The sequence below is a fragment of the Mytilus californianus genome, unplaced genomic scaffold (genome assembly GCF_021869535.1).
Source record: "Mytilus californianus isolate M0D057914Y unplaced genomic scaffold, xbMytCali1.0.p SCAF_7, whole genome shotgun sequence".
NCBI classification, from domain to species: domain Eukaryota; kingdom Metazoa; phylum Mollusca; class Bivalvia; order Mytilida; family Mytilidae; genus Mytilus; species Mytilus californianus.
In genome coordinates, this window is record NW_026262723.1 from 63906846 (window position 1) to 63919696 (window position 12851).

General features: G+C 31.6%; 1 protein-coding gene across 3 annotated transcripts; it reads left to right on the top strand.

Moving 5' to 3' along the window:
- Positions 1-1923: 1923 nt before the first annotated feature.
- Positions 1924-11814, top strand: LOC127707783 (uncharacterized). Of its 3 annotated transcripts, XM_052212549.1 has the most exons (3): positions 1930-2004; positions 8251-8413; positions 8764-11814. In XM_052212549.1, the coding sequence occupies exon 3, from the start codon at positions 8769-8771 to the stop codon at positions 9720-9722; it is 954 nt and encodes a 317-aa protein (XP_052068509.1). In that variant the 5' UTR covers positions 1930-2004; positions 8251-8413; positions 8764-8768; the 3' UTR covers positions 9723-11814. The 3 variants fall into 3 exon arrangements, with proteins under 3 accessions (XP_052068507.1, XP_052068509.1, XP_052068508.1); XM_052212547.1 differs by lacking the exon at positions 8251-8413 and having other exon boundaries at positions 1924-2004; XM_052212548.1 differs by lacking the exons at positions 1930-2004; positions 8251-8413 and adding an exon at positions 5134-5296.
- Positions 11815-12851: the final 1037 nt, after the last annotated feature.

A 12851-nucleotide genomic window follows, 5' to 3' on the forward strand; every position in this document is an offset into this window, starting at 1 on the left:
AGCATTCTCATTCAAAGTTTTAAAATATTCATAAAAAGTATCCAAAGTAACCTTGTCGTTATAACTAGATTTGGGTTTGTCAATATTGTTTAATATTTTCCATAAGCCTTTAGGATCAGTCTTAGATTTTTGTCTCAGAGTAATTTAGCAGTTTTTATCTGATAATCTTGGAAATGCTTGTTCGTATCTCTTCTGTACTCTCTACTTGCCTTCTTTAATGAAGTTTTATTTAGCTGACTTTTTAAATACCCATATTTCCTTTTAGCTCTGTGAAAAATCTTTCTTTTCGATGCACATTTTGTATTATACCAACTGAAGGTTTGTTATTAAATTTCTTATATTTAGAATTTTTACATGTCTTACCAAATACGTTAGCAGATGATTTTATAAACACATCACACAAATTATTCACAACTGTATCAATATCAGACTGTAATATATTTTGTTTTAAGAGTAACTCATCTAACGAAGTTTCTATATTTCTAATATTAGTTTCTTCATTTACTCTTGTTCTATAAATTCTGTTCTCTTATTACTATTCCATTTTATATTTTGGTTTTGTGTAACAATGTCATTTGTATCATTAACAACTACATCAACTAATAGTGAGAAACTAATCTGACAGTGAACATCTGAAAACAGGGGATTAAAGTCCTCGACTTTGAACATATTTATATAAGAAAACATATTAGAGGATAAAAGCAAGTAATCCACTACACTTGTATCATTGCAAGTAACATTTCCTATATATTTGTCACAATCTACTCTAGAATTTACAATGTATAAATAATTTTTCTTACAAAGTTCTAAAACTCTATGTCCGAAAGTGTTGGGTCTACATTTACACTGTGTATACCTGTACAATGATATTCCGGTCTTAACAATATTATTATGGTCATGAAACTTGATTCCACAGACATTTAGACAACACAATTTAATATCCTGAATTTTTAAAACCCTACAGTTCACTCCTCTTGTTGGCCTGTCCTACTTCCTTCGCCCTGTGTTGCTTGAAGTGTACCCAGTTTGGGAGGATGATTGTTGGTCGGCATCGTTTATAACGGAGCCCTGTTCATATGAGTCTCTTCTTGCTCTTTTTCCTGGTCTTGGTGGTATGGGTGGGCTTTGCTGATTGAGTTTGTTAATACTATCATTGCTTAATAAATAATTTTCCGGTTCGGCAATGAACTCTTTTCCATCGATGTATAATTTATCTCTAGCTAGGTTTGCCGTCTTGCCTCGCCTTCTTCATAACGGGATATAATTTCTTTCGTCTTGCTTCGACTTCGCCTGGGAATTGCTCCTTGATGCCGAATGGTTTCCCTCTAAGATGATATGCTATTTAGAACTGTTTCAAGATCTTTCCGATAAATAAATATAGCCCTTAATTTGTTTGCAAACATTTTGTTAAGTTTAATGACACTTGTTTGAAAACTAGTGGGGATTGAATTCTCAAAATGTTTATCTCCTTTTTTTACCCTTTATCCACTATTTTCCGCACTAAAATCCATAAAACACAGTTCTGTTCAGGATGAAATGCATGTGAGTGACATACTAATGTATTGTTAGTGTGTGACTTTAACCCGAGTCTACATGTAGGTGAAAATGTATATTCTGGGTTTCGTAATGTTTATTATTTGAATTACCGCATTGTTATCACTGTACCAATTAACTAATTAGGATATCACCGCGAGCAGCAAAAACTGTTACATTTGGACCAGAAATACAATCTACGTGTAATAATACACACCAAAAAAATAAATTTACATGTATTGTGTTATTTTAATCCTCCATGTTTTGTATTAGTAAAGTAAAATTATCAATGTTCAATTTTAAGATTTAAATCGACCCGAATATTTTTAAATACCTATTGTTTGAAATGTAGTAATGTGTTCACTCATGCCAATAAAATAATTGATACATGTAGTTATTCATGGCGAAACACGTTTGTTGACATTGTTTATTAATTTTGTAAATTTCAGGACAATACAGAAACTTCGTCAGGTAAGTTTATTTCCTGTAAATATTGCTAGAACGATTTTGATTGTATTATCATTGTCATTTGAAAGTGCAGACTGTATTGGCACAGCATAATTTCAACTTTTTAAAGATTTTGTTGTGTACATATGTTTAAAATCTAAGCGGAGACTTCCATTGAAACCCCTCCCCCTTTTTAGTTGTGCATAATATACTGGTATGAGGAAGGTTTAAATGGAACTCTTGTTCTGTAAATTTACAAACTAGGTTTGGCAGATCAGATCAGAATAACGTTCTGCATAATATCAAGTACAATTAAATAGGATAAGGTATTTTTTTTAAATGGCAAATTCGAAAAGTTATTAAACTTATACAAATATTTAAACATAATATTAGCCTTCGTGTTAAACGTGAATAATAATCCATTTGTAGTATTATGTAGGACAGCAAACATTATGCATGCTCAGAGAATGTAAACATGTAAGCTTCATCGAAATTTTTAATTTTTAAATGGACATCAGTACGATGCTGCCAACTAGGAGTTATTATGATGTTTTTGGAGGTAAGGCTTAGTGAACATTTCGGCCATTTAATGTCAAAACCTGAAAACCTAAATGTATCGATCTGTATCGCGCATATACGGAAATCCATCTTATTTCGATTTCAGAATTCAATTTTTCCCAAATAACCAAAAGAGACCTAGAGGGGAAAATACCGTCTTCAATAGAAAGCATATGCAAAGTAGCTCTCTCCATTGTATAAGACCCTTCCAATTTAGATGATTTCAAAGTAATGTTTAAGTGGGTTTTATGCAGCAAACACATGGGGTGAAATATTTATCTCCGAAATCGGAGAATGGATTTATTCCAAAAAAAACAATGGACAAAAATATGCGTTGAAATTGTTACAGAATGATCTTCTTATATACTGAAATAATGTTAGATTGATCAGATTCTAAATTGGCTGTTTGATTGGTGTTCAACGCCACTTTCAGCAGTATTGGCTATTTCGTGGCGGTTATCATATTTTAAAAAAGGAAGTCTCATATTGAAGATAATTGATATTTGCCTTGCCTACAAATATATTTGTAACAGGCTCTATGTAACAGTAAATTTGGTCCGGTAGTAAAATTTGTCCGCCAGACTTTTTTTCCTAGTTAATCAAGTCCATGACCATTATTTTACTAGGAATATAAGTCCCGGGACAAATTTTACTAGGAAAATAAGTCCATAGCTAGGAAATTATGTCTGGCACTTATTTTCCTAGGAAAAATTGTCCTAAGACTTGTTTTTCTAGTAATTTTTATTATATTATAGCAATTATTGAAAATAAAAACAAAACCATATTTTCCTAGTTAAGATTGGAAAGTTTCGTTATTTTTTTCCTATTAAAATAAAGGACATGGCCGGACGTTATAACCTGGGCATGTTAATGACCTGGACATGATGTCCTAGGAAAATAAGTCTTGGGACATGAAAACAATAATAAAACATAACATTTAAATTGACCTTTTAAAGTAAAGGGCATGGACGCTTTTACCTAGGAATATTAATGACGTGGACATAATTTCCTAGGAAAATTAGTCTGGGGACATGAATTTTGTTAAAATATTAATGCACAACTCTTTATCAATATAAAACATAAAAATTGAATTGTTTACATGTAAATAATTTGTTTCATTAAAATTTTCCTTTTAAAATAAAGGACATGAACGTTTTTACCTAGGAATATTAATGACACGGACATGATTTCCTAGGAAAATTAGTCTGGGGACATAAATTTTATTAAAAAAATTGATACACAACTCTTTAAACAATATTAAAAAATAACATTTATATTTACCTTTTGAAATAAAGGGCATGGACGATTTTACCTAGGGACATTAATGACATGGACATGATTTCCTAGGAAAATTAGTCTGGGGACATACATTTTATTAAAAATATAAATACACAACTCTTAAACTATATTAAAGCATAACATTTAAATTTCCATTGTTTAAATGTAAATGATTTGATTCATTTATATTTTTCCTATAAAAAAAAAACATGGACATTTTTACCTAGGAATAATTATGACATGGACATGAATTCCTAGGAAAATTAGTCTGGGGACATAATTTACTGACATCGGACTAAAAATACTAGTAAATCCTGTAACCATGGACTTTTTATACTAGTAATATGTGTCCGCCCGGACATATTTTACCAGGACAAATTTATCTCTTACATCTACACAACCGTAAACTCATAAAATAAATATACGATAAAGAAAGTTTGACATCATTTCTAATTTGATTTAAACAATTAATTGATGTTCTAATAACAACCACAAGGACTATGCCGTATCTTATTTTAAATAGTACATTTCTTTATTTGAGCAGAAAAAGCTGTCACAAGCATGACGTCATGTCTTTAATAGTTTTATAAAAGTAGATAATATAAGCACAAGCAATACTTTCAAAATATATGCAATTATATATGATACATTTTGAAACAAGTTAAAGAAAAGAGCTTTATACTAAAAAAAGTTTCTTTAGGGTTTGGGGCTGTCTTAATGATGTATATTCAATCATAGGAAATCCCTATATATTTCTTTATAAGTATAAAGCAAGTAAGTAAGTAAATTTTTATTATAGTGACGTGTAATAACAGTTTAACAAAATACAAATATATTGCATAAACAATAAAATACACCCGACCCATTGGGTCTATAAGTCACTTTCAAAATCATAAAACGTATTTCGTTTATCACAGATTTCAAACAAAATAATGAAAAAAGATTAAGCTTAATTCAAAATAATTAATTCATAATGAAGAATTGAAAATTAAATAAAAATGAAATAATTAAAAGATCGACTTAGTAAATAAAAATTAAAATTGAGGATGGAAATGGGGAATGTGTCAAAGAGACAACAACCCGACCATAGAGCAGACAACAGCTGAAGGCTGAATGTCCAGTTGAATGAATCATCAATTAATATTTATAATAAAGAAACGGAAAATATTCAGATTGACCATGAAGTAACCTTTTTACATTTTAGTATTACAGTCAACTACACTCATTACTGTCAACTAAATATATATATCTTTATTCTCACGTGCATGGTGCAATCTATCAGCATTGATATCGTAATATCCTCATTACCCTACTTTATTCATCAAATGTGTTTCCGTATACCCAAGAGCTTATCGCATTCAAATGTAAATGAATCGAGTGGTCACTAACCGAATCACGTGCACCCTAATCATTGGTTTGTATTACTGATGCATATACCATAACACAACCAAATCAAATGACATTCAGAGGCAGTTGAAATGTAAGTAACCATTGAATATCAACAATAAGATATATATAATTTACTAACCTTTTCTATAAAAACAATGCTTAGCCTACATTATTTAAAACATCTTTATTACACACTGATAGCATACCTTGTAATTGACCAGTCTCAGGGTAAAATACAGTAATATGATAGAATAACTATCTTTCCAAACCCACTTAATATGATATGATAACTTTCTTTCCAAACCCACTTAATATGATAGGATAACTTTCTTTCCAAACCCACTTAATATGATAGGATAACCTTCTTTCCAAACCCACTTAATATGATAGGATAACTTTCTTTCTAAACCAACTGATATGCCCGTCCTGAGAGATGAATGAAATTGTTGATAGTGAACCTCATCTCCAAGGCTGGCCTAGCGTTACATAAAACGCACAACCTATCAGGTGAAGGTGTACTAAATGGTCGCCAGATGCGGATCAAGGATTTGAAAAGGGGGGGGGCAGGCCCCCAAACTAGACAAAATTTGTAGTGGAACCGGAAAAGTCTGGATTAACCATAAATGAATCTTCACAAGGGGGCCCGGGCACAGATTGTTACAAAGTCATGTATGACATACAAATGAAAATATTTACAAACATTCAAATTCTAAATTAACAAACATGTATAGTATATAAGTATGATTATCATAAATTTAGATATGTTGTGGTAGGTGATACTTTTGCAAATTAAAAAAAAGTACTTCATAAGATTCACATGCATACATTGAAATTGGTTGTATTAAACACATCAACGGGAATATAAAAAACAGGACATACAGTCATATTTGCTTTTTTGTCTGGTTTCTTTCTTTCTTTCTTCTTTTTTTTTTTTTTTTTTTTTTTTTTACATGTAATGGCTTTTGTAAATCGAAATCACTTTCTGATAGAACATTGTTGAATGTTATCAGCATACAATAATACATCAATTAGATCTAAAACAAAAACTCTTATTCCCTAATGCAAATAGAGGGCCGATTTTGTAAACCTGAGACATGATTATCAAGTTAGAAAAATTTAAACTGTAAGAAACACTGAAAACAGAAGTGATCAAAAAGGTGTAAAAAAGGGGGGGGGGGGGGTCATTATAAAAATAACATTAGGATGAATAATCATAATACTGTTGATAATAACAAAAAGAACCAAAAATATTTAAAAACTGAATGCAGAGAATTGATTACAGTTTATAATCGTGCTGTAACTAATGTGTATAAAAGATGTCACAGTGACCCTTTCCCAATCGTTTACATTACCTGTTTACACGTATTCATTGAATCAACATGCTTAGAAAAGGATTTCACTCAATTTCGGAAACAATAAAAAAAATCAAACTCTGCTGGCTAAGGTCAACAATCATAGAAAATGTTATTCCGTTGTGAAGCTTTTTTTTCTCGATTTATGACATCCTACGTTTTACTAGGACTATCACATGACCGTCTTAAGACACCGATTTAGATATCCCAATTTTAGGACAAAATTAGAGACACATCTTACCTTAGGAGACTTTCTTTAACCTGACTTGGGATTATGACCAGTCCTAAAACCAACCTAAAACTTTTTCTAGTCTTAACTAAAAGTTAACTTAAAAACAAGGCGATCTGGTATAATTAATAGTGTCAATGAGACGTCTATCCACCAGAGACTTAGTAGAATGTGTCACAATATACTCCAAAATGCTCAATAAATCTAATTATACAATAATCCTTTTCATAATTTACGACGATAATTCAAATGAAGTTTTACAGCTTTATTGTTGTAAAGTAATAAAACAATATCCTATAGAACGTGTACAACTGTTCATTTGAAATATGTCATTCAAATGAATAAAATCCTTAACGGCAACATGGCGGAGGATAATCTTGAACCAGGTAAAAAATTTACTAATTTTACAAATCGAAAATTAATATTTCCCTCTTGTGCTTAAAAACTGATTTTATTGTATTAAATATACGGATTTATATAGAAAACTTTAGGTTGTATTATTTACACTCAATCTTTATGCTAGTTTGCGCATATATCACTCAGACTGCAAGTTTATTTCATTGCGCATCAAGACCCCATCCAAGGACTTGACAATGTCCCCCATCTCTGTTAATACTATTGTCCTAATTGCATCACAGTGTCGATTCTAGTGCTATTATAAACTAGAATATTAATTCGGTGTAACATTCATGTTTAATCTTTTTAAAAGCAAATGCAATTAAAAAAAAGAAAAATGAAAGAAAAAAGAAAAAAAGAAGGCGCACAAATTGTACAGTCTAGTTGTTGATCGCTTCTGCTTTTAAGTAATGAACTTATCGTTTTGGGTTATTTAACTCCTGGTTAGTCATTTTATTAATAATATTTTGTTTTTTGAGTGTCATTTAGACGGATTAAAACTTGTCACATATTTTGACATTTGACAAACAAACAAAACAACAGTTCACAGAAAATTACAGCAACACAAACCCCACTAAATATTAATTAAAAGTTAAATGTAATTAGTTTCATTAAATCATTTCTGTTGTACGAGTACAAGTCATGTACATAATCATAATCGGACAAGAGTACTCATATTAATGTATTGTTACTATATATGTTTATTTTCTCTCCTTTCACCTACAGAGGAATAAAACTTATCTGGTATGGACTGTACATGTTAGTATTTTAAGGCTAAAAAATGTACACTTCAAATATTTTTAAATACATACAGACTCGGACTTTTCTTGAACTGAATTTTAATGTGCGTATTGTTATGCGTTTACTTTTCTACATTGGCTAGAGGTATAGGGGGAGGGTTGAGATCTCATAAACATGTTTAACCCCGCCGCATTTTTGCGCCTGTCCCAAGTCAGGAGCCTCTAGCCTTTGTCAGTCTTGTATCATTTTTAATTTTAGTTTCTTGTGTACAATTTGGAGTTTAGTATGGCGTTCATTATCACTGAACTAGTATATATATTTGTTTAGGGGCCAGCTGAAGGACGCCTCCTGGTGCGGGAATTTCTCGCTGCATTGAAGACCTGTTGGTGACCTTCTGCTGTTGTCTTTTCTATGGTCGGGTTGTTGTCTCTTTGACACATTCCCCATTTCCATTCTCAATTTTAGAATAACAAATTGAGGGAGACCATTGGTAAAATATTTCTTTATACTTTTAGAATTTTGTTCAGATTTTAAAAATAAGTGTAATTACAATAAAAAAAAAACGTAATCCAGTGGTTGTCGTTTTTTGCTCTATATATCATATTTGTTTTTCGTTCATTGTTTTATAAGGGCCTTTAATAGCTGACTATGTGATATGGGTTTTGCTCATTGTTGAAGGTCGTACGATGACCTTTAATTGTTAACTTTTAAGTCAGTTGGTCTCTGGTGGAGATTTGTCTCATTGGCAATCATACCACATCTTCTTATTTTTATATAAGAAACAAACAGATTATGTTTAGAATTGCTATGATTATATAATATAAACATTTCTATTTTTAGATATCATGAGGAGAGTTTCCGTGAATAGAATACTGAGAAGAATAAAGATCTTAATTGGAGTACTTATATTTATAGCTTTAACTCTACTTCTGTTGATAATATCATCGATTCTAAGATTCAACTGGAAGATAAAAATGTCAGAGGCACCAAAACGATTGAGTGTACATCCAATTTCAGAGGCAACTGTAAACGGTATACCTCTAATCATACACCAAACGTGGAAATCAAATAATGTTCCAGATAAGTGGAAAGACGCACAGGCTTCTTGGACAAATCAGTCGGTGATATATCCATTAAAACGCAAATACAACGAATTCGTTTACATGTTATGGACTGATAAAATGTTAGACACTTTCATAAATGAGAAGTATCCATGGTTCTACAATGCTTTTCATAGTTATCATTTTCCTATATCACGGACGGACGCTGGAAGATATTTTTTGTTATACCATTATGGCGGAGTTTATTCCGATTTGGATATAGGATGTAATAATCAGTCGATAAGAAAGATATTGTCTAGTATAGAAAGCCATCAAGGAGTCAGTATCATGGAAGTTAAACCATACGGGTTTTCTTTAGAAGTGCTAATATCTGCGAAAGGTCATCCATTTATGAAGTCCGTGATATCTGGTTTGATATCAGCTCAAGCAAGATATCCTATTCCATACCTAACAGTGTTGCTATCTGCAGGTCCATTATATTTTACCGCAAAATATGGATTATATAAAAATAAGCATGAAATACATATTGTGAGTCCTTCGTTGTATGAAGGGAAATATTTCAAGCATTATCACGGTGGAAGCTGGCATAGCTGGGATGGAGAATTAATTTGGTGGTTTTATAACCACGGACCATTATTTTTAAAATTGATAATATTAGCAGTCATTATTTTTGGAATTGTGACTTTAAAAAATAACTACAAGGTTTTAGGTAAGCACAGAAATAGTCATATATCATAATTAGACAGATTTAAACCAGTAACTGTGTTTCAATTCTTTTATTTATTAGGTGAAGAATTTTCCGTCTCTTTCAATTTTGAAACAAATTGACATTTGATTACACTTCTGATCAATAATATAAAATATAAGGAGGTGTGGCATGATTGCCAATGAGACAACTATCCACCAGAAATCAAATGAAGTTGATATAATCAATTATAGGCCACCGCACGGCCTTCAACAATGACAAAAACCTAAACCGTATGGACCGCCATAAAAGGTCCCGACATTAATAAATGTGAAACAATTCAAATAACGGCCTAAGTTATAACAAAACAATTTACAAAGCATATGACAGCCATGAACCAACAACAACCAAAGAACTACAGGCTTCTGACATGGGACAGGCAAATACGGATTGTGGCCGGGTTAAACATGTTAGTGAGCGCTCAACCATCAACCTAACTTGGAACGATGGTATAAAATTCCAACATAAGAACAAATTGTAAAAATCAGTTGCAATTGGCTTAACTCAAAAGATCGGTACGAGGCAAACAAACAACTATCATAAAAACAATAGACACAAAGCACCGATATAAGAGTGCTCGCAGTTACTGAAAGCTAGTTTTAAAGCCTATGACAACTAATAAATAATTTTTGCATCTAGCGCCTGCAGTTTTTGAGGAAATGGCAAACACTTGCGAAATTATTTTAAAAGGGTTATTTCTAAGGCGATAACTCTAACATAGGTTGTCCGATTTTCCTGATATTTCAAGATAGATGGACTCATTTTGATCTTTAGTTATTGTCGAAAACTATATTCCTGACTTCCATACGGTATTAAAACTGAAAGTGACCACTACATGTATATGTATGCGTCTGATCACTTGTTAAAATGAATCAATATTTGAGTTTTTTTTTCATTATGCAATCCAAGAAATGACAATCGTCTGTGAAAAAAAAACTTTTAATGATTAATTTACCTAAATTTGTCAATGACAGTCATTTAGAATAAAAAGAAATAATATACTTAAAGCATGTGTGTAGATCAGCAGCAAATACAATCTGGATACTTGAATTAACTTTCATAACTTAATTCACCTTTAATTAGTGGGTTTTTTTTGTGTGTGTGGAATTATTCTAAAATAAGTTTCCAATAAAATTGAGAATGGACATGGGGAATGTGTCAAAGAGACAACAACCCGACCATAGAACAGACAACAGCAGAAGGTCACCAACAAGTCTTCAATGCAGCGAGAAATTCCCGCAACCGGAGGTTCAGTGATAATGAACGCCATACTAAACTCCAAATTGTACACAAGAAACTAAAATTAAAAATAATACAAGACTAACAAAGGCTAGAGGCTCCTGACTTGGGACAGGCGCAAAAATGCGGCGGGGTTAAACATGTTTATGAGATCTCAACCCTCTCCCTATACCTCTAGCCAATGTAGAAAAGTAAACGCATAACAATACGCACATTAAAATTCAGTTCAAGAGAAGTCCGAGTCTGATGTCAGAAGATGTAACCAAAGAAAATAAACAAAATGACAATAATACATAAATAACAACAGACTACTAGCAGTTAACTGACATGCCAGCTCCAGACTTCAATTAAACTGATTGAAAGATTATGTCTTCATCATATGAATATCAGGCACAATCCTTCCCGTTAGGGGTTTAGTATCATACCATCATAACATATATGAGAAGAACATAACCCGTGTCATGCCAACAACTGGTTTTTAAATAAATGTGTTTAGTTCCAAGTAGGAATTTCTTTGGTTTTTCAAGAATATTAAGTAAGTAAAATGTATATTCACATATTATAAGAATTTGTCAACAATCTAATTACTATGTAGGCCAAAGAAGAACAATTCTTTGTTACATGTACGCTTACTTGTAGATTTCCTGATAGTTGGAGATGATATTCACCAAATATATTTTAAAAATTCATTTTGAAATAAATGATTTGTACGAGGACATTTATGTCCAAAAGTAAATCAGTTGGTTCAAAGTAAGGACATTCTACATTGTATACTGATGTGTAGATTACTAGGTATAATTATGGAACAAGAATGATTTTGATGTTTGATAAATGTCGTCAATAGTTTATGGTTGTGTTGTTATTTGTGGGTTTGGTTTTCTCTTCCTGGTTGGCTGGTATGTTTATATTTTACTCGAAACAAAATATATATAGAATGATGTACATAAAATTATCTTTACATGTGGAGCAGGATCTGCTCACCCTTCCGAAGCACCTGAGATCACCCCCAGTTTTTGGTTGGGCTCGTGTTGCTCAGTCTTAATTTAGTTTTCTATGTTGTTGTTGTGTTTCGTGATCTGTTGTTTTTTTTTCTGTTTTTCTGTTTGTCTTTTCCCTTTTTAGCCATGGCGTTGTCAGTTTATTTTCGACTTATAAGTATATTTCGCCTCTCTTTTAAAAATGTGTGCACTTGTTTTTTATATCGTCTCCTCAGCAGGATTCGAACTTAAATGATTTAGAAATCACTTTATGTGTACCATATAGTGTTACAATGCACACATCTAATATTCTGTAACTATATCTTGGTAATTCAATTTAAAATCCGCTAATAAAAATGAAAAATATTGCGATGTCATATCCAGCCTGATATTTCTATATGAGATCACATTCTGAATTCTTACTTTAGAAATATTGTGAAATTTTCTTGTGATAACTATTATGATACAGTTTACTATTCTTGAAATCTTTGGAAAGATATTTCATTCGTTGTTTTAGGGGGTCACAATTTGGAACTAGAGTGTTACATAGTAATTTGAAATTCTTTTTAAATGCCGTTTTATTTACGAGTTATTTTCTTATGCAATCTATGTAAACAAAACGTTTTAAAACCCCAGTTAAGTAAATAGATTATAATACAAAATTTATGTTATAATAAATTTTGTACTGACTATTATGTATACGATCAATTTTGATCGAAACCCAAATATGAGTACGTAATAAACAGTTGACACAGAAATAATATGTTTCGTCTATATGTATATGATAATAAAATAGTAAAATGTAAATGTTAAAATTAAAATGGCAATATATGCACTTTAAAAGTGAGGCGAAATATACTAAAGGAACATTCAAACTCATAGGTCCAAAACAAACTGACAACACCA